At 42.4% G+C, this 24581-nt stretch overlaps 1 protein-coding gene across 1 annotated transcript in view; it reads left to right on the plus strand.

Annotated features, from left to right (window-relative positions):
- The window catches only part of LRRC40 (leucine rich repeat containing 40), a gene marked incomplete in the record, with an annotated part of 881899 nt that overhangs the window by 123188 nt on the left and 734130 nt on the right, over positions 1–24581 (plus strand). The window contains 1 exon segment of the mRNA XM_044085837.1: positions 14841–14970. Within this exon segment, the coding sequence (XP_043941772.1) occupies positions 14841–14970 (130 nt within the window).

Consider the following 24581-nt stretch of genomic DNA (forward strand, 5'->3'; position numbering starts at 1 on the left):
TCTAGACAATTGGCTCCTCTCCACTCCCACCAAGTGTCTACTGGTCAGGGCCCTCCGCTACACCCTAGTTCTAGCGGAGTCACTGGGCATCGCCATACATTGGGAGAAATCCAACCTTCAACCCTCACAACAATTGGGATTCATAGGGGCAATATTCAACACCCAGTCAAGCTTGGTCTCTCTTCCTCTTCACAGGCTTCAGATATTAAGGGCACAGGTTCATGTTATACTCTGTCGAAGATAGGCATCTGCAAGTGAAGTTCTCCAAGCCCTGGGGTCTATGGCTGCAGCCATCCCTTTTGTTCCCTTAGCCAGACTACACATGAGATTACTACAGTGGCTCCTTCAGGCCTAGTGGATACCCAATCTTCACCCCCTGAGCTCACAGATTCTCATCACCAGCACTTGCAAACAAGATCTTCTCTGGTGGATGAGTACAGACAAAAATCTTATGTGTCGCCCCTTCCAGGCTCCCCAGCCCAGCGCCATGGTGACCACAGATGTTTCCCTGATGGGATGGGGGGGCCACTTCCAGGGAAAGTCAGTTCAAGGCGCGTGGTCTGAAGTAGAGGTCAGCTTGCATATCAATGTCCTGGGGTTGAGTGGTGCTTTTGGCGTTGCAAGCTTTCCATCTGGAACGATTGCTGTCCAGTCAGACAACATGTCCGTTGTCTGGTACATAAACAGGGAGGGACCAAATTCTACCCCCCATGTCGTGAAGCCATGAGAATCTGGCTGTGGGTGATAGCTTCCAACCACTTTCTGATCGCAACGCATATCCCGGGGAGCTCCAAAGTGATTGTGGACAGGCTAAGCAGAAGCATTCTCCATCCTCATGAGTGGTCTCTCAACCCGAGTGTGGTGGCTGAAATTTTCAGCCGTTGGACCAGCCATGCTGCGACCTTTTCGCCTCCCCCTCAAACACAAAATGCAGCAGCTACTTTGCCTTCTTTCCCCCTTTCGGGGAGTCACCGAGAGATGCTTTAATTAACGATTGGCCCACAGGTCTCCTTTATGCTTGTCCTCCAATTCCTGTGATCCCCCTTGCTCTAAGAAAAGCTATTCAGTTGAGAAGCAAAGTGATCCTCATTACCCTGTTCTGGCCTCGTCAAGTATGGTTTCCCTTCCTCCGACATCATCTGTTACAATCTCCTTGGATCGTAGGCACTTGTCAGGACCTCATATCTTACCTACAAGGGCTGACTCCCCCTAATCTGTCCACTCTCAAGCTGACAGCTTGGTTTCTCCACTTCTGTTAGTTGCCAGACAGGAAACCCTCTCTTCACACGTACATATTATCTTGGTCTCTCATAAACCATCCACCAGGAAACGTTACAGGGGCAAATGGAAAAGATTCTCTATTTGGTCACATAATCAGAAGCTAGACCCGTTCTCAGCCCCCGTAGCCTCTATTCTTCATTACCTAGCTGAACTGTTTGACAATGGGGTGTCAGCTTCCACCATTCCAACTTCCATAACGGTTCAGATGGAGTCCCGCTCATTTCCTCTCGCCTTTGCAAGATGTTCCTCAAGGTATTTTCCACAGCAGGCCTCCCATCAGGCAACTGGTGGAGGCATGGAATCAGTCCTGGGTTCTGCAGTCTTTCTCTGCCCCCTTTTGAACTGGCTGTGACATGTGATCTAAAATTCCTGTCATGGAAATCCTTATTTCTGGTGGATATAACCTCAGCCAGATGAATTTCTGAATTACAAGCATTATGTATCAAGAGCCCCTATCTGATCTTTCATAAGGACAGAGTATCACTTCGTACTAATCCATCCTTTCTCCACAAAGTGGTTTCTGACTTTTCGATTAACGAGTCCATTGAGCTCCCTGTGTTCTTCCCAAATTACTCTAACAAGGGAGAATACTGCCTACATTCCTTGGATGCTCATAGACAATCACATTTCTATCTGGACAGAACTAAATCCTTTTGCAAGTCGGACCAGCTTTTCATCTCCTTTGCGGGTCCTAGAATGTGAAGTGCAGTATGGAAAGTTACTTTGTGTAAATGGCTCTGGGATTGCATTGCCTTCACATATTCACTTATGGAGGGATGTAAGCCTGGCCAAATCAAACTCTCTCAACTAGGGCTATTGCAGCATCTGTTGCCTTCCACTCTAGGGCCTCCATGGATGACATTTGTGCAGTTGCCATTTGGGCTAAGCCCCACACCTTTATCAAGCATTACAAATTGGATCTGATCTCCAGGGGAAGAGTGGCCTTTGGTGCAATGATTTTCAGGAATGTTCTTCCATAAGGGCCACCCAGGTTCTCCAAGTGATGAATAGGAAGAAGATTGACAACTTCAAATAACGAAGTTATGTCTTACCAAAACATTCCAACTGAGTTGTTGATCTCCCAGTCATCACACCCTCACACCAACCCCCTCCAAAGGTTCTTGGCGGATCTTCTGGGTCTTTGTGGTGTCTTAGGGTTTCTGCGCGGAGATGGCCTTTGACTTATTTCTTCTGCTGTATGTTGCATTTAAACTCTATCTGAGGTAACTGAGTAAAGGGCATTGTGGGTAGCAGCTTAGCTCAAGAGTTTTTGGTGCACACAAGCTTGGTATAAGGCTGACTCTGTTCCCGAGGGCTCAGAACCGAACCCATCAGTGATGACTGGAAGATCATCAACAACTCAGATGGAACGTTATGGTAAGACGCAACTTTTTTCCTTGCTGAAAACTGATTATTTCTCCCAAATTTTTAAACTCCAAAATAGCACTTTTAGATGGAATATCAATACATGCCAGCATAATCCTCATTGCTTGCCAGTAGCCCCTTACTACTACAAATCTGCCATTGTCATTTTTTTTTTCTTCTTCTGTCACTAGTGGAGCTTCTCTAGCAGTTTATATAACTACTTTTCTTTTCCTTTATAATATGCATCCTGAAATTCTTTATCAAATGCACAAATTCACATGCTCACTACTTCCCAAATGTGTCTCCTGTTTGCACTCTGCATTTCTTATGTGTTCTTTCCTTTTTGTCTGTACCTGTGAGACCATTCACATCCCAAGATAGTATGAGAAGTATTGCCATTATGATATAATGTCATTATTCCCATTGGTTATATATGGTAGTATTTTTAAATGTCTATTTCCAGCTTTTGTAGTACATGCATTCATTTAATGTTTGGGAGGTTAAACCTTTATAGAGTTTTTTTTAATCAGCATTGGAACCCATGGCATATTTTACAATACTTTTTTTTGTTGTAAAACACTCGAGAAAAAAAAAAACACACACACACACCCCTAACCTGATAACGTGATACAAGTGCACACAACTATGCACATGTTCAAGTAATTCAGTTTAACCCTCCTAATAGGAACATTTGTGCCAAATAGCTGCTAACACAAGCCCTAAATAACCCGAAATAGATGTTATCGATGTTATGATGCATGTTATTGCCTGTGCTTCTACTTACACCAATTGGTGTACGTTTCCCTTCCAACAGGTGTGAAAACTACTTGCGTACTTTCAGAAATAATTAACTTTTAGCCTTGAAGAAACCAGTGTTCTGTCTTTTATTGCCTATTGTCTGCTTGCATCCACGAAAATGTAATAGAAAAAAGAAAATATATAGGCCTCTGCAGCCTGATAGACAAACTGAAACATTTATTGCTAAAAGAAAACTTTTCATCATGTTTGTTCTCATATTTACTTATCTCCACTTAACATTTGTTAGCTTAAGCCAAGGGTTTTAATCCAGACATTCACCTATGTAAAAATAAGAAAACTTAGCAGCTCTACATATATTATGATCTGTGTACTTTTATCCCCCACCCCTACCTCAGTAACTCAAGATTACAGTGTTTTAACTTAAACTTGCTTTTGTATATCTTTTCACATTTACGCTGTCATTCCTACATTTCTTAGTACCAAAAAAAAGAGAGAAAAAGGCATCTGCATTCTTTAGTAACTTTCACATCCAAGAACGACTAAAAATACTTTATTGTAAAATATGCAGTGTATATTGTCAAAAGTTTCATAGAAAAGATGTTTTAATTGGTTACCTTTATCCTTTCTGTTCCCCTCAGAGTCCATCAAACATTAATTAAATGAGGCAAATATTTCACAGTTCCTCACAAGTTTAACAAAGTCAACAAAAGTCCATTCTTTCCACTTATTCTTATACAGTTGTATTCAACAAACATGATTGATGCTTTGCAGTTTCTGACCAATTTCCATGTTGCTGATCGTCTTCCTGTTTGTCTGCATCTCCTAACTCTTGAATCTGGTTCAATTCCACAGTACTTTCTTCTGGTCAACTCCTGTGCTTTTTCTCTGTCTCAAGAATCTTCCTTTGGAACAGTAGAAAAGGTTCTGGCAGTCTCTCCATGTGCTTTATCATCATAAGAATGAGAGAGTCCCTTTCTGCTTGATGACTTTTGCATTTTCTTCGTAGCTTGTTCTGCATCAAAGAAATGACTTTCATCTTCCAGTAAAAACTGTTCTGAAAACAGCTGGATATAACAACTTGAATCTCACACCTACATCTTGACATTCCCTGATTGATGGAATACATTTGTTTCTCTCTTGCTTGGTGCATAGTGAATGATCATTTTCCACAAGCACTCTGCTGCCTGCAACTTTTAATACATTGCTGTTTTGCCACAGGTTTGTCAGGATCAGTTCTTTCTACTGGTAGGTTTGCATCTTTACTAATACATATCTTGGTCGCTTTTTCATGGCGAGGTTGAAGCATTACATGTTTTCTTTTCAATTAACCCATCTGTTGTGGAATTACCAGTCCAGTTGCTTATTTGAGCCTTCATAAAACTAATAGTCTGTTCCTTCTACTTTCTCTGCTACAGCAGAAATATCAGATTTTCCCTACGTGCTTTTTTCTGTTTGTTATTTTTTGAGCAGCTTCCTCCTTCGCCAACTTTTCATTTTAACATCTGATTGGTGGATTTTTATCAGCTCATCTGAATATTGGTTAAAAGGGTTGAAAAAATAGAAGAAGCTGTAGTTATTTGAGTTGATACAATCCTTCAATGTTTTGTTTATTTTTATCAGCTCTGAGTACATTTGACTTCTTTTTTTCCCTCTAGATTACTGGAAGCCATGTCTTGCACCAAAGTTGGAGCTTGAATTATTTTTTGTTGAACAGCTGCAAGATTCTTCCCAGTCAGTGTCTTCTCTTCACCATTTCTAGTTGATTTATTTCAGGCTCTTCTAGTTTATTTGCTGGCATCTAGGCAGTGTACTTACTAACTAGCCAGTAACTGAATTTACTAATAGTGAAGTTTCTGGCCCATCTTTTGGTTACTTTTTTTCACGCTGGGAGAGCTGAAGTTAAGCTGTTTCAGTGTCCAGCCATCTTGGAAAGCACTTTTATGCAAGAGTGCTGCTTTTGTTATACTAGGTGGTTCATATTTGTTATGTCAAAAATGACCTAGTCAGATCATCATTCTCCCCCATGTATTTTTGTATCTGCATAAAATAAGGTTTAGGCACAATTTTTAGTGAATTTTCTTTTGTTTTGCCTAGAATGAGTATGCTTACTCGCTAGTTTTTTATGCTTGTTTTGGAGATTGTGTTGTCAGAGACTGTGATTTCTGTTATCAAAATTTTCCCAGCGTACAGATAATTTAAGCCTTCTTCCAACGGAGTTATTTAAAATGACAGTTTATTGTTTTTACCTTCTAATTCTAAGAATATAGTGCTAATGTAACATTTTTTTAATGCTGACTTTGCTCATTCATCTTTGATTAACATTTCACATGATACAGACCTGGATGATTTTCAGTTTTCTGGTATCCATTCTAAGACGGACCAAGATGACTGAGACACATACTTATAAAAGATCTGATGTTTTAGTTTTAATGTGGGATGTTGTCTGGCTTCTACCTCTGGCAGGAAATGGACTTATTGGACGGTAATCATTGCTTTGGTGGTTGTTTTTCTTTCGGCTTTTCCCAGTTAGGGTTCGCCATAGCAGAACTCCGGTCCGCTAATGATTGGCAGTAGATTTTTACGGTGCTGAGGTGCCAGCTCGGCACCCAACCTTCAACGAAGGCACGCCCATTCACGCATGTCTTTCAAATGCTACTCGACCGCGGGAAAGACATGCAGACTCCACACAGAAGGCGCTCCCGCCGAGAATCGAACGGGAGAACCTCTTGCTGTGAGGCGATAACGCCAAAACAGAAAAATGTCCAGCAACATAAATAAATGTTTATAAGACCCTACAATCAGTCTTCCAATAATGCACAAAACAGTATTCAGTTCTTAAATAATAGTTCAAAATAGAGTAAAACGTTTTTTTTAATCTGTTCTTTAAAACTCCTCAAATATATAATCCATAAGATGATAAACCTGTACTTCTGAAGCAATGGACATGCTTTCAGAGGCAGGATGACACTGCAAAAAAGAAAACTAGTACTAGAGTTGACAGAAAAATTTGCTAAGATACCAATCTAGGCATATAAGGAAGTGGGACAGTAAAAATAAGCACCTATCAAGATTACCTGCTATATCAAAATTTAGTGACTGCCCAATCAGTTATTCAAAACTGAATCAGAATTGTAAACCAGAGAGAAAAAAGTCTGTTTGCTAATTTGCTAGTAACTTAAGTTTGCAAACTGACCCCTCCTTCTGAACCAAATACGAGGAACTATCAACAACAGCTGTTCTCCTAGTGGCAATGCAGATTAAGAGATTATCCTTTCAACACCTCTAGTACAGTTCAGAGTTGTTGTTAATACATTTTCTTTCCTCTATGAATCAATATTACATGTCCTTTCACTTAGTACATCCAAGACAGCCTTTGTCCTTTTACTTGGTACATCCAAACAAAAACGTCTGTGAGTAACTGCTGACAGTACCCTCCTACAGATGGCTTGACAATAGAAATACATAGTACTAACCCTCAATCTCACACAAACCTTCAAAGTGCACCGAGATCTTACTACTACAAAAGTAAACACCCAGCTCATAGCCACATACACTGCATATCCATTCATCTCACACCACAGGCTGGGTAGGCACTGGCCGTCAATGTCCTCATACAGAGTCCTGAACAAAACACACCCTTGCTATCACCAACCTACAATCAAGCCAAAATACAAATGTAATCTAATCTACTGCAAATAACATCTACAGATTTAAACAACTAGGTCATAGGCACACCATTGCAACTATCTACAGATAGCAAAATGGCTTCCAACTAATGCTCGTGCCACACTGCTTCACATTTAAATTATTATTTAACAGATACTACCCATCCTTTTCAAGCAAATTAAAAATTAAATGTTCCCCTTAGTACCCCCATGGCCTATTTGATTACATTCCACAGATAATCCTTCAAAACCTGGCCATAGGAGAAAACTTTCAGGAAAAATGCACCCACTAGCACGAAAATAATTTGGAAAATAAATAAAATCTCATCTAAAAATAGATATAAATTCAGTTATGTCCAAAGCATGGGACAATCCCCGCTACATATTCCTACATATTTAAGCCTGAATTCTCAGAACACCATTAACAGTCCACATCTTATAATCACTTTATACCTCCTTACCTGTAAGAGTTTCGCAACTCATTATTTTAGTCCGTGCAATATCTGATGCACTACTGCTACTCACTTTGTCTCTCTCTGCCAGCAGATTTTTTTCACCATATGATTATGGCACAGTAGTCATTCAGCAAATACTAGTTTCGGTTAATAGCTGAAATTTCTTCATGACTATACAAAAGCGTACTACTGCTAAGTTATGCTGTACTGTAGAATTTAGGAAGCAATGTTCTGTACTTATGCTTGCCTTGAATGGAACCTGTATGTTCGCGTTTTTAGAATTGGCCTTAACACACTGTAATATAATCATGCTTGAATGAAAAGGTGTCCCAGGACCAGCCCAACTATTCAATTAACAAAGATAGACAAATACTTGCATGCAGACGCTCACAGACGCACACACGTGCGTACATACATCATTACATACACAAACCTAATGTCTGTAGTTGGCAGAATTGAACTGTTGGCAATTAGGGCAGAGTACCTGACATCATGCTCCTTCCCAAGACTGCCCGAGTTGATGACAGATGTTCGTGTTACACTGCTGCAGTCATTACATTAGGGTTATCCTGCCGTCAGGCGGTTCTCCAGTCGGCCTGTGTTCCAAAGTCTTGGTCCGGCGTCAGTTGCTGTCGCCTCTTCCCTGACATCAGTGCGACAGGGGTATATAAGATGCAGTCAATGCCATTTTCTTCAGTCTTTCTTGCCGCACGGTGACGAAGCAAAAGCAGTTCGCAAGTGCCGGTTGGCCGACTCCTGAGATTTTCGTTCCGAATCCAGAACCAAAGTCTTCTACAAAGCTAAGTACCCTGTTGGGGAAACTTTTTCTTGCCTCAGACCAATGTCAGTAAAAGTTAATAACTGTATTTCTTGTGGGAAGCAAATAACTCATAAGGATTTACATTCCTATTGTATCCCATGCCTAGGCCCAGACCACGCCGTCACTGGTTGTCGGTTTTGTGCTAGGTTTAACAAGCGCACTATTAAATGTCGGTTTGATTTCGCCCGACATTATTTTGGCAGAATATTTAATTACACCATGCCGTTGGAACTTCCGACGTCCAGAATACACAAGAAGCGCAAAGACAAAGGCATCCAAGAACCAAACCTGACGATGAGGCCTCTTCTAGACCGGTCGCTGGTTCTCCGGTTTTCAGCGAGGCACCTTCGCAGCCCCTGACCACCACTTCTACAGAACCACAGGCTGCCTCCGACTCCCACGTGGAGATGGCTGGGCCTTCAGGCGCACAAGTTTTTCAGCCTGCCGTGGCTAACCCTTCAGAGGAATCCGGAGTAGCTGAGCAACCCAAAGCTTCAGAGGGTGTTTTCAGACCTACTCAGTTAACCATTAAAACCCCCTGTTAAGTCTAAGCCTCCTTTAAAGACAAAGAAACAAATACAGCATTCTCCAGGACAGGCCTCCATGCCTAAGAAACAAATGCTCAAAATGGCCGAAGACCTAATCACTCTGATCAGGAGGTCCCATCCCCCTCCTGATAAAAGGCCCAGACGGGATGCAGACTGACTCATCCGACCAGGTGTCCATTTTTTCAGATTTATCCTCAGACCTAGGATATTCTTTACCCCCTTATGAGGACTCTGATGCTGAGGAATCAATTCCATCAGCCCCTCTGCCTGAGGACTACTCCTTTGGGGAAACCTTATATACCATGAGAGAGCATTTCCATTGGGAAGGCCAGGATTACTCTGAATCCAAGAAAAGGCTCAGAGACTTCCTTTTATTACCTCAACACAGACCCCTTGCTATTCCGCCAGTGTTAGACATTGTGGATGATGCGTATACTGAATCCAGCTTAAATCCGGACTCCTTACCTCCAGCCCCAGTTAAACCTGACCAATACTACAGAGTCCCTGACACTCACAAATTTCTGTATAAAAGCCCGGTTGCTGACCCTGAAACTATTTCTCAGGGACCCAAAGGGATTAATGCCTCATAAGCAAAAAATCCAGTCCCCTCTGACAGAGATTCCAGAGCATTGGACAGATGGGGAAAGAAAGTATCTACATCTGCAACCTTAGCAATGAGAACCTTAAATTGTCAGTTTCACATGCTAAAATATCAGCAATTTTTGATGTCTCAGTTAAAACAAAAAATGCTTCCAGATTCAGATCCTCCTAATTTTAAAGAAATGCAGGATTTATTGCATGTAGCTGAGCAAGTGGGAAAGCATACTTTGCAATGTGGTCTTGATTCTTTAGAGGCCTCCTGTAGAGCAGCAGTTACAGGCTCTGTCATTAGAAGGCATGCTTGATTAAAAGAACATACGTTACCTGATCATGTTAAAGCAAAATTATTGGATGCACCTTTGCAGCAGGATGTGTTATTTGGAGTTAAGGCAGAAGAGGTATTAAAGAAAATGGAGGATAAGGCAAAATCTATGCAAACGGTAAAGGATTTCTTACAGGTTCAGCCACCAAGATTTAGCAGAAATTGGCCAACAAAGAATTGGTCCTTTCCTGTTAAAGACAGACCTCAAAGGGGCAGATGCAGATGTCCAAGAGGTAGAGGTCAACCTCAAGGTCCTTACAGGCCTCGACAATGGGGTGCACCAGGCTGGAAAGAAGGGGAAGACAGCCCCCAACCATATAAAAACAGCCTCAGTGACTTCCCATTACAGCTGCCAAACAACTCTCTCTTGGTAGCCCCCTTGGGAGGAAAACTGGCACTTTTCTATCACAATTGGCATTGGATCACCAGAGACAAATGGGTTCTCAACATTGTATCTCAAAGTTACAGGTTCCACTTTCACACTCTGCCAAGGTTAAAAGGAATGCCAAATCTGCCACCAAATCAATGGGCAGAGGCTCAAAAACAAATTACAGCACTCATGGAAATGAAAGCTATTCAAGAGGTACCACCACAAGAGCAAGGACAAGGATTTTATTCAAGACTCTTTTTGGTTCCCAGAAAGGACAAAGCCTGGTGGCCTATTCTGGATCTTTCTTCTCTAAACACTTATCTGGATGTTCCGAAATTCAAAATGTTGACACTACAGCAGCTTCTTCCCATGCTGGGCAAGAAAGCTTGGCTCGTGAACTTGGACCTCAAGGAGGCATTCCTGCATGTTCCAATCAGACAAAACTGCAGAAGATACCTCAGATTCGTAGCAGGTTCAATGCACTATCAATTCTCTGCACTGCCCTTTGGCTCGTCTACTGTGCCCAGGGTCTTCACAAAGTGCCTGGCACCAGTAATTGCATTTTGCAGACAGAAAGGAATTCATATTTATCCGTACCTGGGCGACTGCCTGATTCAAGCAGAGAGCAAGGACATTCTTCTAGAGCATCTGGCGTTTGTAAAAAAAAGTTATTAAGTTGCCTGGGGTACACAGTAAACGAAAAGAAATCAAAACTAGTGCCCTCACAAGAGATACTATTCCTGGGTGCCAGCTTGAACACAATGGCCCAGATGGCTTATCTCGCGCTAGACAAGCAAGGACAGCTGACTCGATACTTTCAATTGATGGCAACAAAAACCCAACTCCCTGCAAGAAAAATTCTGCAGGCCTTGGGTTACATGGCATCCGGCATACTACTAATTCCATATGCCAGACTGCATATGAGGAAACTACAATGGTACCTAAAGAGTGTCTGGTCTCAACACTGTCATAGTTTGGAAACAGTTATGCCACTAATTCCTTGCCTTCAACAGGAGTTTCGATGGTGGGCTCAAGCTTGTCACCTCAACAAGGGACAGCCTTTTACTCAACCCACAGCCAGGCAAACCCTGACAACAGATGCATCGGATTACGCCTGGGGAGCACACATGGCAGGAAAATGTATTCAGGGCAACTGGCCTGCAGAACAAAGGCATCTTCACATCAATCAAAAAGAGAAGTTAGCTGTACAAAATGCCCTTATAGCTTTCAAGGACCTGCTGCATCCAGGACAACTATTACTAAAGACAGACAACACCACAGTTATGTGGTACATAAACAAGCAAGGGGGCACTCACTCCTACCCCTTCTGCAGACAAGCCATGACCTTGTGGAGCACAGCTCTAAACTATCAAGTTAATCTATAAGCACAATTCCTGCCAGGAGAGAAAAACACACTGGCAGACGACTTAAGCAGAAACATCATGGATCCCCACGAATGGGAATTGAACCCACAAATATTCAGAATGATAACACAGAAATGGTGGAGCCCGGACATAGATCTGTTTGCATCCCCAATGAACTGCCAACTACAGAAATTCTGCACAAGGAATTACCATCCACAAGCATGGAAAGTGGATGCCCTCTCATTCAGCAGGAAAAACCTACAAGTATACGCTTTCCCTCCACTACCTCTCCTTCCAAAGGTTCTCATAAAAGCCAGGCAAGAAGAGCCAAAGATGATCCTGATTGCTCCAGACTGGCCACGCCAGCACTGGTACCCAATCTTAAAGAATTTAGCATAAGAACCACCCTTGATATTGCCTCAAATCCCACATCTGCTGACTCAGCACAACAATCAGGTACTTCACAGTCCGCCAAAGACCTTAAACCTAGCTGCATGGAAAATTCCTTAGTCAAGCAAACAATGCCTTTCTCCAAAGGTGTTATGGATGTCATTCTGGAGGCCAGAAGGCCTAGTACCAGGAAAGCCTATTCAGATAAATGGAAGAGATTCTGTGCCTGGAACCAGGCTCACAGCCTTGACCCTCTTGTCCCAAACATTCCTCAGATTCTACAATATTTAACTGAGATGCTGGGCAAAGGCCTCTCTTTTTCATCCATCAAGATCCACGCCTCTGTCATCTCTGCCCATTACAACACGGATCCACCAATTTTCTCTAATCCTTTGCTAAAACAATACCTCAGAGGGGCTAAAAACATAAGACCGCCCTGTAGAGCACCTACTCCAACTTGGGACCTCAACTTTGTTTTGGAAGAATTAACTTTATCTCCCTTTGAGCCAGCTAACACAGCAGAATTAAAATATATTTCTTGGAAAACTGCTCTGCTCCTGGCAGTAACATCAGCTCGAAGAGTTTCAGAATTACAGGCACCAATGGCAGTGGAACCTTTCCTCATTTTCCACCAGAACAGGGTGTCCTTAAGAACTAACCCTACATTTATGCCAAAGGTGGTTTCAAGTGTGGCTCTAAACCAAACTATTCACTTGACAACTTTTTATCCAAAACCACAGATTAAAGAGGAGAGACTACTGCATTCTTTGGACATTCACAGGCAGTTATGCTTCTACTTGGACAAAACCAAAAACTTTCAGAAAATCTGAGCAATTACTGGTAGCTTATGCTGCAGGAGCACAGGGAAAAGTCATTTCAAAACTGACCATTTCAAAATGGATAGGACATTGCATACGTTTCTGCTACACACACCATGGGAAACCTATGCCTAGCAGCATTAGATCTCACTCCACCAGGGCAACAGCCACTTTAACTGCCTACCTCAGAGGAGTGCCTACCAAGGATATTTTGGAAGCAGCAACATGGAGCTCTGTACATACCTTCACCAAGCATTGCCATCTGCCTTTATACTCTAAATCCAGAGCTGGCTTCGCCACTGCTGTGCTGAAGGGCCTTATAGCCACACGTAATGCCTTATAGAACCAGCCACCCTATCTCAGCTTTGGGATTCTACCCAAGTGTAATGACTGCAGCTGTGTAACATGATGAACATAGTACAGTTTTGTACCTACCATAAATGTAGATGTTAAGAGTGTATACACTGCTGCAGTCCAGGTTACCCTCTCTCCTTCCCCTCTTACTTGCTGGTACGTACCTATATCTTCTATCCTTTACTACCTATGGGGAGTATTTGCTGGTAACTAAAAGTTGTTGTTTGCTTTTCCTATCTATGTTTTATTAGCAATTTGAATTGCCTACCCATTTGGAGGCACCTGACATCTGGGGCAAGAAAAACTGAAAAAATGGTGTCTGCTGCATCTTAAATACCCCTGTCGCACTGACGTCAGGGAAGAGGTGACAGCAACCGACGCCGGACCAAGACTTTGGAATTCAGGCCGACTGGGAAAACTGCCTGACGGCAGGATAACCCTAGTGTAATGACTGCAGCAGTGTATACACTCGAACATCTACATTTATGGTAGGTACAAAACTGTACTTTCTGGTGGATGTAAAAGACCCCACTATATATAATGAAGAGTTGGGTAACTTCCTCTGTACCTTGGCCATATTTCCATTAGTCTATATGAACCACCTCTGGTCTCCCATGAAAAGAGGCTAGCAGCCTAGTGGTACTAAGCATGTCAACAAACCTGACACAGACATGCTTACAGAGATGAATAGATAAGCAAATCTATATTATTTAGTTGGCTGCTAAAGTTCAACTTTTTCAGCATTTGTTGTTTTGTAACTTTAACCTTTTAATTTCCTTTTTTTGTGTGTGCCATCATATGTCGTGATACCACATCATCTAGAGGAGTAAGTGCTTATTGTGTGTCGCACAGTGCTGTTACAACTTAATTATCTGTGTATACTTGCATGAAACACTACATCTTGGATATGCATCCATGAGAACAGCTTTATTTGATAGGGATGTCCTGTATGACATCAGTGTTCTGTTGCCTCAGCTTTGAAGGTGCCCATTGTTTTATCAGCATGCTTTTGCTTCAGCTTATTTGCTTTCAGTGATTATTGTAATTTTTTTGGAAACTGTACTAATGAACCTACTTCACAAGTCCCCCTTTGAGTGAAGTACTATTGGTTTGAAAGAAGTATCCCTATCCACAGATTTTTGTGAAGGGATGATGAAGTGTTTCTTTTAACTTTGTCTTCAACTTGGGCTGCACCCTTTGTAGTATGAATATTTTTCATTTGAAGATAGAAATTTGCAAGGAAAATTGTAATAATTTTGTTTGAAGTTTTACCATTTTAGGATGGTCTTCCAGTTACTGAGGATTAGAGCTAGATCTAGCGACAGCAAATATGTCCATTAAATGAGGCTGAGAGAAGGCTGAGCTTCTGTAGACTTTCCTTTTTTTAAAGTACTCTTTTTGCGTGATCTGTAGGTATGAGCATTTGTGTATTTTTACGTTTTTGCCCACAATGTGATTGACTATGACTATCACAAAGTTTGTGTTAAATGCCAGGTTAAATATCATTTAAAGTTATGAGGCAGAGCAATTTGAGAAAAAAGCGTGCTACCAAATTTACCATACTTCAGTTTCTGGAGAGGCATTTTGTGGTGTATTATTGCCATTTACTTCTGTTATTTTTTCATTACTGTTAAGATTGTTGAAGAAATAAAACTTTAGAATGTGAACATGCATGCTTTGCTAGTATTATGTGATGGATCCATGTAACGTGTAATTTTAATGTTGACAGCCATAACAAATTAAAAGAGTTACCTGAAGAGATTTGGAGTTTAAGAAAGCTTAAGACCCTTTATCTTCAGCACAATGAATTGGAAAGCATTCCTGAGGGAATTGAAAATCTTACTTACTTAGAGGAATTGGTGAGTTGCTGTTGTTGCTTGCACTGGATAGCAATATAACTTAAGTGAACTTCTCAGCTGGTTCAGTTCTGACACCATCCTAGAATAATGTGTTTAAAAGTATGACATGATTGTATATCAAATGTTGGGAATTCAGGATTATTTGGGCCTTTGCTCCTCTCCACTTTCTAGTAAGAAAGTGGTATTTTCTTCAATTTTCTGTTCTAACCTGAAAAAGTTACCCTGCCCATCATTTGGAAAACAATTTCTTACCCTGAGGGCAGTTCAGTGTGTTGAGTTAATATTGTCTTTCATTAAATTTAAGATGTTTTACATTACATTTTCTTCTGATTTTCTTTGTACTGTTAAATACTGACATCTGAAAGTTGACAGTTTTAGGCTGTCTGAATGTAGTATTGTTTGAGAGATCTGTAATGTCAAAATGCATCTTGTTACTTTTAACCTGCTTGTAAGGTTGCAACCTCTTTTTCCACTCTCTCCCATATATTCTTAATGCCCTCTAAAAATAATTGTCAATGTTTTGTGAGCAAACTTCTGTGTCCAGAAGTAAATGTCTAACCCATCCCACAACAGTAGAGGTGCCAGCTGTGTTTGGAACTACAGTGAAGCTACCAGATGCAGATAAAAGGACTGTGGACCACCATTTGGAGTAGTTTGGAAGTCATTGTTTCTGCCTTTCCTTAAGTCCCAGGTTGGAAAACAAGGGAGCAGATAGCAAGTAATACCAAAGGTATTTTGGGAGAAGGACAAATAAAGGCAGTGCTGCTCTTCTCTTTTAAACTCTCCATTGCTCCCAATTTTGCCCTACCTTTTTTTTTAACATCTTTATTAAATTGTCTTTTAAGACAACACATGTTGCATTAATAGAAAACAGTTAACATTTTTCATTTACGTGAGTTGTACATTAAATATAGTTTCATCTGATGATGTTAATCTTCATTAATGCATTACTGATGGGTATTGGTTCCGTCCTTGGATCAGATTCAGCCGTTATAACAAGCTCGCACCAGCCAAAAAACTCTCGAGCTAAGCATACCGTGCCCCTGCCCTTCCCTGCATCACCTCAGATCTCGTTTGCTGCTTATAGTGTCAAGACGTGTCAGGCCACCTCTCAAGCTAAGTCATTTAAAACTTTATACTACTTGCAATTTCACAAGATAAATAAAAAATGTATAATTCTTTAGTAATCATTTAAAGTTTGCTTTCCTTGCATACCTGTTGGAGTACTTTCTTCCTTTTCTTTACCAAGTTTTGTGGTATTCTTCATACCATTGCTGGTACAGGCCTTCATTTACCTCTGAGGTAACTTTCAATATCATGCTGGTATCCCCCACTCTCTTTTCTCCCTTTCTTTACCTGTTGGATATTTCTTCTCTTACCTTTGTTGGTAACAAAAGAAAAAAAACCCTCCTCATATTTTGTTGATTGCTTCGGACATATTGTTGGATAAGTGTTTGGTTTATTTTTGATGATGGGTGATAAAAAATCAACAATCGGCTTTAAGCAGTGTGAACAGTGCAGCAGGAAAATGCCAAATTCAGATGGTCATTTGTCTTGTGTTTACTGTCTCGGGGTACCGCATCTGAAAGTTCAACCCCCATGTGACATATGTAAGGGCCTGAGCGCCCGTACCTTGACAGAAAGAAAAAAATAACTTGATACTCAAGGGTCTCCTAAAAACTCCAGTCTGTACCTTCCTCTCCACATTTTAGTGACTGAAAATCTGTTACAGCTATGGAACCAAAAGCAAAACTTCCTAAATTGACACCAGCAATGTTGGCACTGGGGCCTCAAACCTCTTCTACGGTGTCGTCCTCTGTATCAGGGCCTCAACCATCAACTATGGTACTGTCCTCTGCACCACTGCCTCAAGGACCTACTGTGGTACTGCTCGTGACTACTGAGCCACCCAAAACTTTATCTTCTATGGTATAAACTACCGCTACAGTACAGATGCCCCTTTTGGAACCAACAATAGTATTCCCAACTCCGGTCACTACCCCCACCAATGCAACTTACTAGTCCTTTGACCACGGTGCCAAAAGGTGAAATATTACCTTGGACCCAATACTGCCCATCCGCAGATCCCTTTTTTGGACAACAGTGCAGTCCCTTTCTAGAATGCCCTGATTCTCTGTTGGATATGTCAACTCGTTCCTCCAGGAGCCTTTCGGAATTCGATGTAGTGAGACTTGTGGGTCAGCTATTCAGCTGTCAGCGGCCAGAGGAATTCCAACTCCTTCCAAATCCTCCCTCCCACCCGGAGCTGAGGAATTTTCTCCACAGACTCTGACATATATTCCCCTTTGACCTCTTTGGAGGTATCAGAGCCCCCGACACTGTTTATCCTGGTACCGGCTTATTTGGTTCCTTTGGTAGACCTTACCATGGCTCCGGAGTCTACTCAATGATATCGACTCACTCTGAGCTGAGCCATCCTCTGGATCATGACCGGGCTGTTTGCACTGTGGCCCCTAGTATGGCTCCTATTTTTTCTATGGCGCCATCTACTACACTTCCGGTTGTCTTGGTGGCACCAAGCCCTCTTGTGGCTCCTTCCCTGGGGGTGGGTTTGTCAGAGTAGGGTGTGACCCCAGTCTTGAGGTTGTCTTTCTCTGTTCCGGGATCCCACCTTTCTTCGGGCGGGCCCGCTTCCCAGGTGACTGAGAGGGCACCTGCCTCTGCAGGCTTACAGCTGGTTCCTTCATGCCTGAGACCCATATATATCTGTCCTCTGAACCGCAGCTGACACAGTCCACTACTCTGGGACATCGAGCACGGGAACCTCAAGATATCCTTCCACAAGGTACCCACTTTTCAGAGTCCTCCTCAGATGTCCCACTGAGGGGGTACCACTTGAGATCATGCAAGGGGAAGCATGTGGATTCCCCCGAGGAATCCCTTACCAAAGATACAGACTATGATGAAGGGGAAGGCTCCCCATGGTCACCCCCTGAGGATTTCTCCTTTGGAGACGTACTGGAAATTTTAAAGCATCAAGGAGGCAGGAATCCCACCAACCCTTCCTCTGAGGAGTCTGTATTCTTGCAGGCTTTCTGTGCTAGACCCTCTACTTTTTGAGTGACCCCGCCTGCAGATGACTTAGTTCACCTCATCATGCAGTGCGCTTGGAGGAATCCCGACATTGTTGAACCTATTCCCTGGAGATCAGACAAAATTCTTTCTCCACCAGAGGACAACCCACACTGGCCCAAAGGCCTACCAATAGACACTATGGTGGTGGCAGTGGCCACTAAAGTTCGCCAAGGACAGCCCTACTGTCCATCCTCCAAACAGGGAGTCTCGGCAATTAGGTTAGGGAGGCGGATATACTCTTCGACCTTTGCCATTCAGTCCTTGAATTACTTGGCACATTTTACCTGGCTCCAGAGAGAACTAATCTCTGAACTAACCTTAGCAGGAGCAGTTTCTGATTAAGTACGTGACAAAGTTGCCTAGCAGCTTGCTACCCTGGAATCTGTATCTAACTTGTCCATGTGGTTGATTTCTCGTACTACCAAAGGGGCGGCTAGAGCAGCAGATGCAGGCGCTGTCATGAGATGTCATGCCTGGATGCACCTATGTGATTTTGTGGACCCTTTTAAGTCTTCCTTTCTCAAAGCTCCTGTGGAGGCCTCTTCTCTTTTTGGCCCAAAGGTAAAAGGCACTTTAGCCAGGTGTGGAAAGGGCTGTGAGACCCTGTCTGCTGTGGACATGCGTTTTTCCACCCCCCAACGATCCTACTCTAGGAATTAGAGGAGTGGAAAGATGTGGTACAAGAAATCCCAGGGTCCTTTCCGCATGGCAAGTTTACCCCCCCCTCCCGGGTCAGAGGGGGAAACTCATCTGGAAGATGCCCCTACAAAGGCAGAGGGGGTCTGTGTAATCCAGGATCCAGAGATCCTTTCTCTGGACAGCCCTATCAGCGCTCCTGAAGACCGGCGTGATTACTTACCTCTGGAAGTAGTTGGGAGATGATTTTTCTCTGAATCACCTTGCCTGGAAAACAAGAACTAATTTTTGGGTGCAGACTATAATTACCAGAGTTTATCACATACCTTTTAATCTTTAACCAAGTCCACTAAGGCATATTCCTGACATTCCACTCTGTCAAAGGAAAGCAGCAGCTCAAGAAATACAAAAGTTGCTCCTAAAAAGTGTCATCCAAGCAGTCCTACCAGACCACATAGGATCTGGATTTTACTGAAGGTTCTTTTCAGTGCCAAATAAGACAGGGGACTGGAGGCCAATCCTGACCTCAGTATCCTAAACAAATTTGTCAGACAAAATTTTGGATGGTCATAGTTCAGTCTGTCTTACCATTTCTAGAGAGACTATTTGATGTGCTAGATAGCTTCAGGATCCGTATTACCACATAAAAATGGACAAACGCTCCAGAAGATTCCTCTGCTTCTGGCTGGGAGCCAATCACAACCAATTCTGAGTGCTGCCCTTTGGTCTCTCTCCGGCCCCCAGAGTGTTCAAATGCATGGCAGTGGTAACAGCTCACTTGAGTCTGCAAGGATTCCAGGTGTTTCTGTATTTAGACAATTGACTCCTTACTGCTCCCACCAAGCATCTGCTGGTTGCAGCCTTACATTACACCCTAAAGCTAGCAAAATCCTTAAGGATCTCAGTAAATGAAGAGAAATGCAACTTGACTCCTCGAAATCTGGAATTCATAGGGGACAACTTTCAATACTTGGTCTTGCCTAGTTTCCCTCCCACTTGACAGGTTAGAAAGACCCTGGGTGATATTCTCTCAGGACAAAGTTTCAACTCGGGCAGTCCTTCAACTACTAGGATCTATGGCAGCATCAATTACAGTAGTGCTCCTGGCAAGACTACATGAGGCTTCTACAGTGGCTTTTATAAACACAGTGGTCCCCTTTGACTTATCCTATGTCCTCTCAGATCCACATAAATCGATGCAAACAAGACTTATTTTGGTGGATGAAGCCAGAAAAAGACCTATGGAGTTGTCCGTTCTCCCCCTCTCAGCCCAAGGCCAGAGTGACCACGGACCCTTCCCTGATGGGGTGTGGAGAGGGGACAATTTCCAGGGAAATACAGTCCAATGCACTTGGTCATCCATGGAAGCCAACCTACATGTCAGTGTCGTAGAACGGAGGGCAGTGCTTCTGATGGTGCAAGCATTCCAGTCCGTCCTCCCATCAGGGACAGTTGCCGTCCAGTCCAACAACATATCCGTAGTCTGGTATATCAGCAAACAAAGGGGAACCAAGTTGTACCCGTTGTGTCGGGAGGCCATGAGAATTTGGCAATAGGCGATGGCTTCCAACCGCTTTCTGACAGCAATGCACATTCCTCGGGATTCCAAAGTAACTGCAAGCAAACTGAGCAGATGCATTCTCCTGCCTCATGAGTGGTCCCTTAAGCCTGTCATAGCAAAGAAGATCCCCAGATGCTGGGGTGATCCTTGCTGCAAGCTCGTTGCATCCCCCACAATCCACAAATGCCGCAGCTACTTTGCCCTAATGTCCCACAGGGAGAGGCCCCGAGGGACACTCTAGTACACGATTGGCCCGCGGGACTACTTTGTCTTCCCTTCCTCTGATCCCACAATTTCTAAAGAGGGCTATTCAGTTGAGAAGCAGAGTAATCCTCATTGCACCCTATTGGGCCCCTACAAGTTTGGTTTCCCTTTCTTTGGCCTCACCTAGTACATCAACCTTGGATTCTGGATCCAACTCCGGAATTCCTGTCACACCCACAAGGGTTTGATGCATCCAAACATATCGAGCCTCAAGCGGACAGCTTGGTTCCTCTACTTCTGCTAATTGCCATGCAAAATAACCTATCCTCCACTGTATGTCACATTCTTCTGGCTTCCCATAAACCATCCACCAGGAAACTTTATCTCAGCCATTGGAAAAGATTCATAATCTGGTCTCGAGAGAAGGAAATGGACCCTTTTTCAGCTCCACTTTCTGGTACTGGACTATTTATCAAACCTTCTCCATTTGGGAGCAGCAGGTTCAGCTATTTGAGTACACCTGGCGGCTATCTCAAACTTCCACAATGCCTTCCAGGAACTCATCCTTGATTTCTCACAGTCTGTGTAAAACCTTTTTGAAAGGTTTCACGCACATGACCACCCTTCAAAGACCCAATCAAACCATGGAATTTGGCACTAGTTCTACAATCCTTGACTCGTTCTCCTTTCGAACCTGCTGCCACTTGTGATATAAAATTTTTATCCTGAAAAACTTTATTCTTGGTAGCTATTACCTCAGCAATACAGATATCTGAAGTACAAGCCTTGTGCATAAAACGTCCTTATATGGTTTTCCATAAAGACAGAGCATCACTCCAGACTAATCTCGCCTTCTTACCCAAAGTTATTTCTGATTTGACTATTAATGAAACAATTGATCTGCCAGTTTTCTTTCCAGAATTTTCTAACAAAGGAGAATATTCACTACATTTACTTTATGTGCATAGACAATTGCGATTCTACTTGGACAAGGCTAAGTCACTAAGAAAATCTGACCAATTATATGTATCATTCTCAGGACCAAAATTGGGAAGATCTGTTTCCGAAGTGACTCTTATCTAAATGGATGACTTACTGAGTTTGCTTTATCTATGAACAAAACAAAGCTCTTCTACCATCTAAGGTCAAAGTGCATTCAACCATATCAGTCGCAACGTCTGTTGCCTTCCATGCAAGAGCTTCCTTGGATGACATTTGTGCAGCAGCAACATGGGCCACCCCTCATAATTTTATCATGCATTACAAATTGGATTTTGTCCCCAGGGGGAGAGCTTCCTTTGGTTCAGTGGTGCTCAGAAATATCCTTCAGTAGGGCCTCCCAGGAAATAAAGTAGCTAGGGACTCAGTCCCATCAGTAATGAATGAAGATTAACAACATCAGATAAAGATGCTATGTTCTTACCATAATGCTCCATCTGTGTTGTTGATCTTCATTCATTCATTACCTCCCACCCGCCATCCCCCTCCGAAAGACTCCTGGAGGTTCGGATTTGGTCCTACCTTATAATAGGGAATTTGCTCAGATAAAGCCTCTGCTTTTTCTCTTCCTTTCTTATGGGCAAACTCGATCTGAGGTGATTGAGAGAGGGGCACTGTGGGTAAGCTTAGCTCAAGAGGTTTTTGGCTGGCATGAACTTGTTATAACAGCCAACTTGGTTCTGAGGATGGCACCGATACCCATCAGTAATGAATGGATGAAGATCAACAACATAGATGGAACGTTATGGTAAGAACATAACTACTACTTTTTTTTTTTATCGATATTCATTCCAGCATTAAATTGCTCAATTCCTGCCTTCCTGTAAACCTCACTTGAGCATTATCCTGCACATTATTTCAACAAATTCCAGTTATTTCTTTGCAAATTGTTCTTTCCATGTTCTAGAGATATCCCACCTCCACTTTTATATCTTTCACAATATTCAGTGCTTCAGTTACAGTTGGTTTAGATTTTGGTTTCCATTTTGTAGTAGTCACTTTTTGACAACCAATAGCATTGACTTTAGGAAGTCTTACTATGTCTAGGCAAGTAATCCTGTGTCCGAGCTCAAAAAACTTTCTTTATGCACCACTTCACTTGTGTTATGATCTGGACTCCAGGGAATGGGAGCTATGTAAAATGTCGCTCCTGTCTGTTAGTCAGGTAAGTACACCTTTTACTTTCTTGTTACCTCAGATGTAAGTGTATTCATCATTTGCACAAATAGTGACATAAGATGATGATGGGCTAGGCAGCCATTCACCATCATATTACTCTTGCATCACACAGGTTGTTGTAAACCAAAAAGCCTAGATGATGACACGAGTTCTTGCAGGTGCCAAGATCTCTGACATCTCAAATGCCTTCAAGACCCTTAAGATGAAAAAGTATGACTAAAGGTGGTGATAGTTCATGTGGATGTAAATGACCTGTGTATAGAATCCCAAGGGAAATGCAAAGGGAGCTCTCCATGCATGTCACAAATGCAGGAAGGAGTCTGGTATTGAGAAGAATTCCAACTTCAGAAAGAGTGATGCTAAGGTGCAAGGAAAAGATGATTGATTTCAACAATTGTCTCCGTAACTGGTATCAGTCGAAGGGGATTCATTCTGTGTTCACATGGGATGAATGGCTGCAAGGCCCTACATGTTTTTCCAGGACAGCTTGCAGCTGTCATTCCAGGGCTTCTGCATTCTGGCTAGGCACTTTACTTCCCCTATTGTGCATTTTTAGGCATAGTCAACAGTGGATGCTAATAGTGTGGCACTACTGGATGCTAGTAGTCTAAATTGTCTCACCTTGAAGCTCTTCTGAAATTGGAGCATATTCATGTATGTATTACTGAAACCTAGTTTTAAAAATGAAGAAAGCATTCCCCTCTAACAGTTTTGCACCTATCATGCTTGTAGACCTGATGGAAACTGTGGTGGAGTATCCGTATTTGTTGCAGGCCACATATCTCGAGATATTTTCCAGAGACCCATAAACCGAACTTGGTGGGATTCATTTTACTTTAAATAAAAAAAATCAACTATTATATCATAGTATGTTACAGGAAGCCCTTGATGTTTGTAAACTGTCCATTTCATAAATACATTGGATGAACTCCATATGCACATGAACACCATCATCCTGGGAGACTTCAGCTACCCATCAGTTAAACTGAAACCTGTACCTCAAATGTAAGGTATAAAAATGTGGCAGTTGTATGTAGTAATCCACTGATGTGTCCTTCCCTAGTAAAGTCTATCCACAGATTGGTAACATTTTCTCTCTCAAAATCCCCGTACCAGCTAAGGCAAATATCACAATATTCAAAGACTTCAATGTCCGTCCTTCCAATAGTTCTGTGATGAAGTCTCTAATTTCAAGTATAACTGTACCCTCCACCACCCCCATAAGGTTGACATGGCTAGAAGGGATGCAGATGAATTCTATGCTTGCCTAGAAAACTGTAAAACTGTGTCCGTCTGTACCAAAACTGAACAAAAGGGGAAGAGATTGAGCATACCAGCCTTGCGGTCTACATACATAAACAACATGCTAAGAGGGAAAAAGCTCATTGGAATATACAACAAAACTAAAATTCCACAAACCAGGCTCAGCATCAAAAGGTTATCAAAGGTACTGAAAAATACTGTCAGGAAAACTAAGGCTTACCAGTTAAGGCTGGCATCGAAAGCCAAGGATAATTATCAATCCTTCTTTAGTTGTGGTTGACAGAGTTTGCACTGAACATATCTACTCTGATCCAGTGCATATCAGAAATAAACTAGCAAACAAATTTGGTTCAGATTTCACCCCAGTGGCATCTGTACAAAACCCACATGTCTGCAAAACCCCCCTAGCATCATCAAAAAAAAAAAACAACAAAAAAACTTAAAAGTACTTCCCAAAACAAAACGTACATCCTTAATGGGATGTGATAACATACCAAGCTGACTGCTGAGCAGCACTAAACATGTGCTGATGGACCTGCTCCTACAATGATTCAATATGAACTTATCCACTTGCTTTGTCTGAGGTTTGGTGTACAACAGCTTGATGCCTGTTCACAAGGGCCGCCCCATCTTGGGCACCAGGAATTAGACTTGTTAAGTCTGATGAGATGCA

This window comes from Protopterus annectens, chromosome 10.part0 (assembly GCF_019279795.1).
Source record: "Protopterus annectens isolate FY-2018-M chromosome 10.part0, PAN1.0, whole genome shotgun sequence".
NCBI classification, from domain to species: Eukaryota; Metazoa; Chordata; order Ceratodontiformes; family Protopteridae; genus Protopterus; species Protopterus annectens.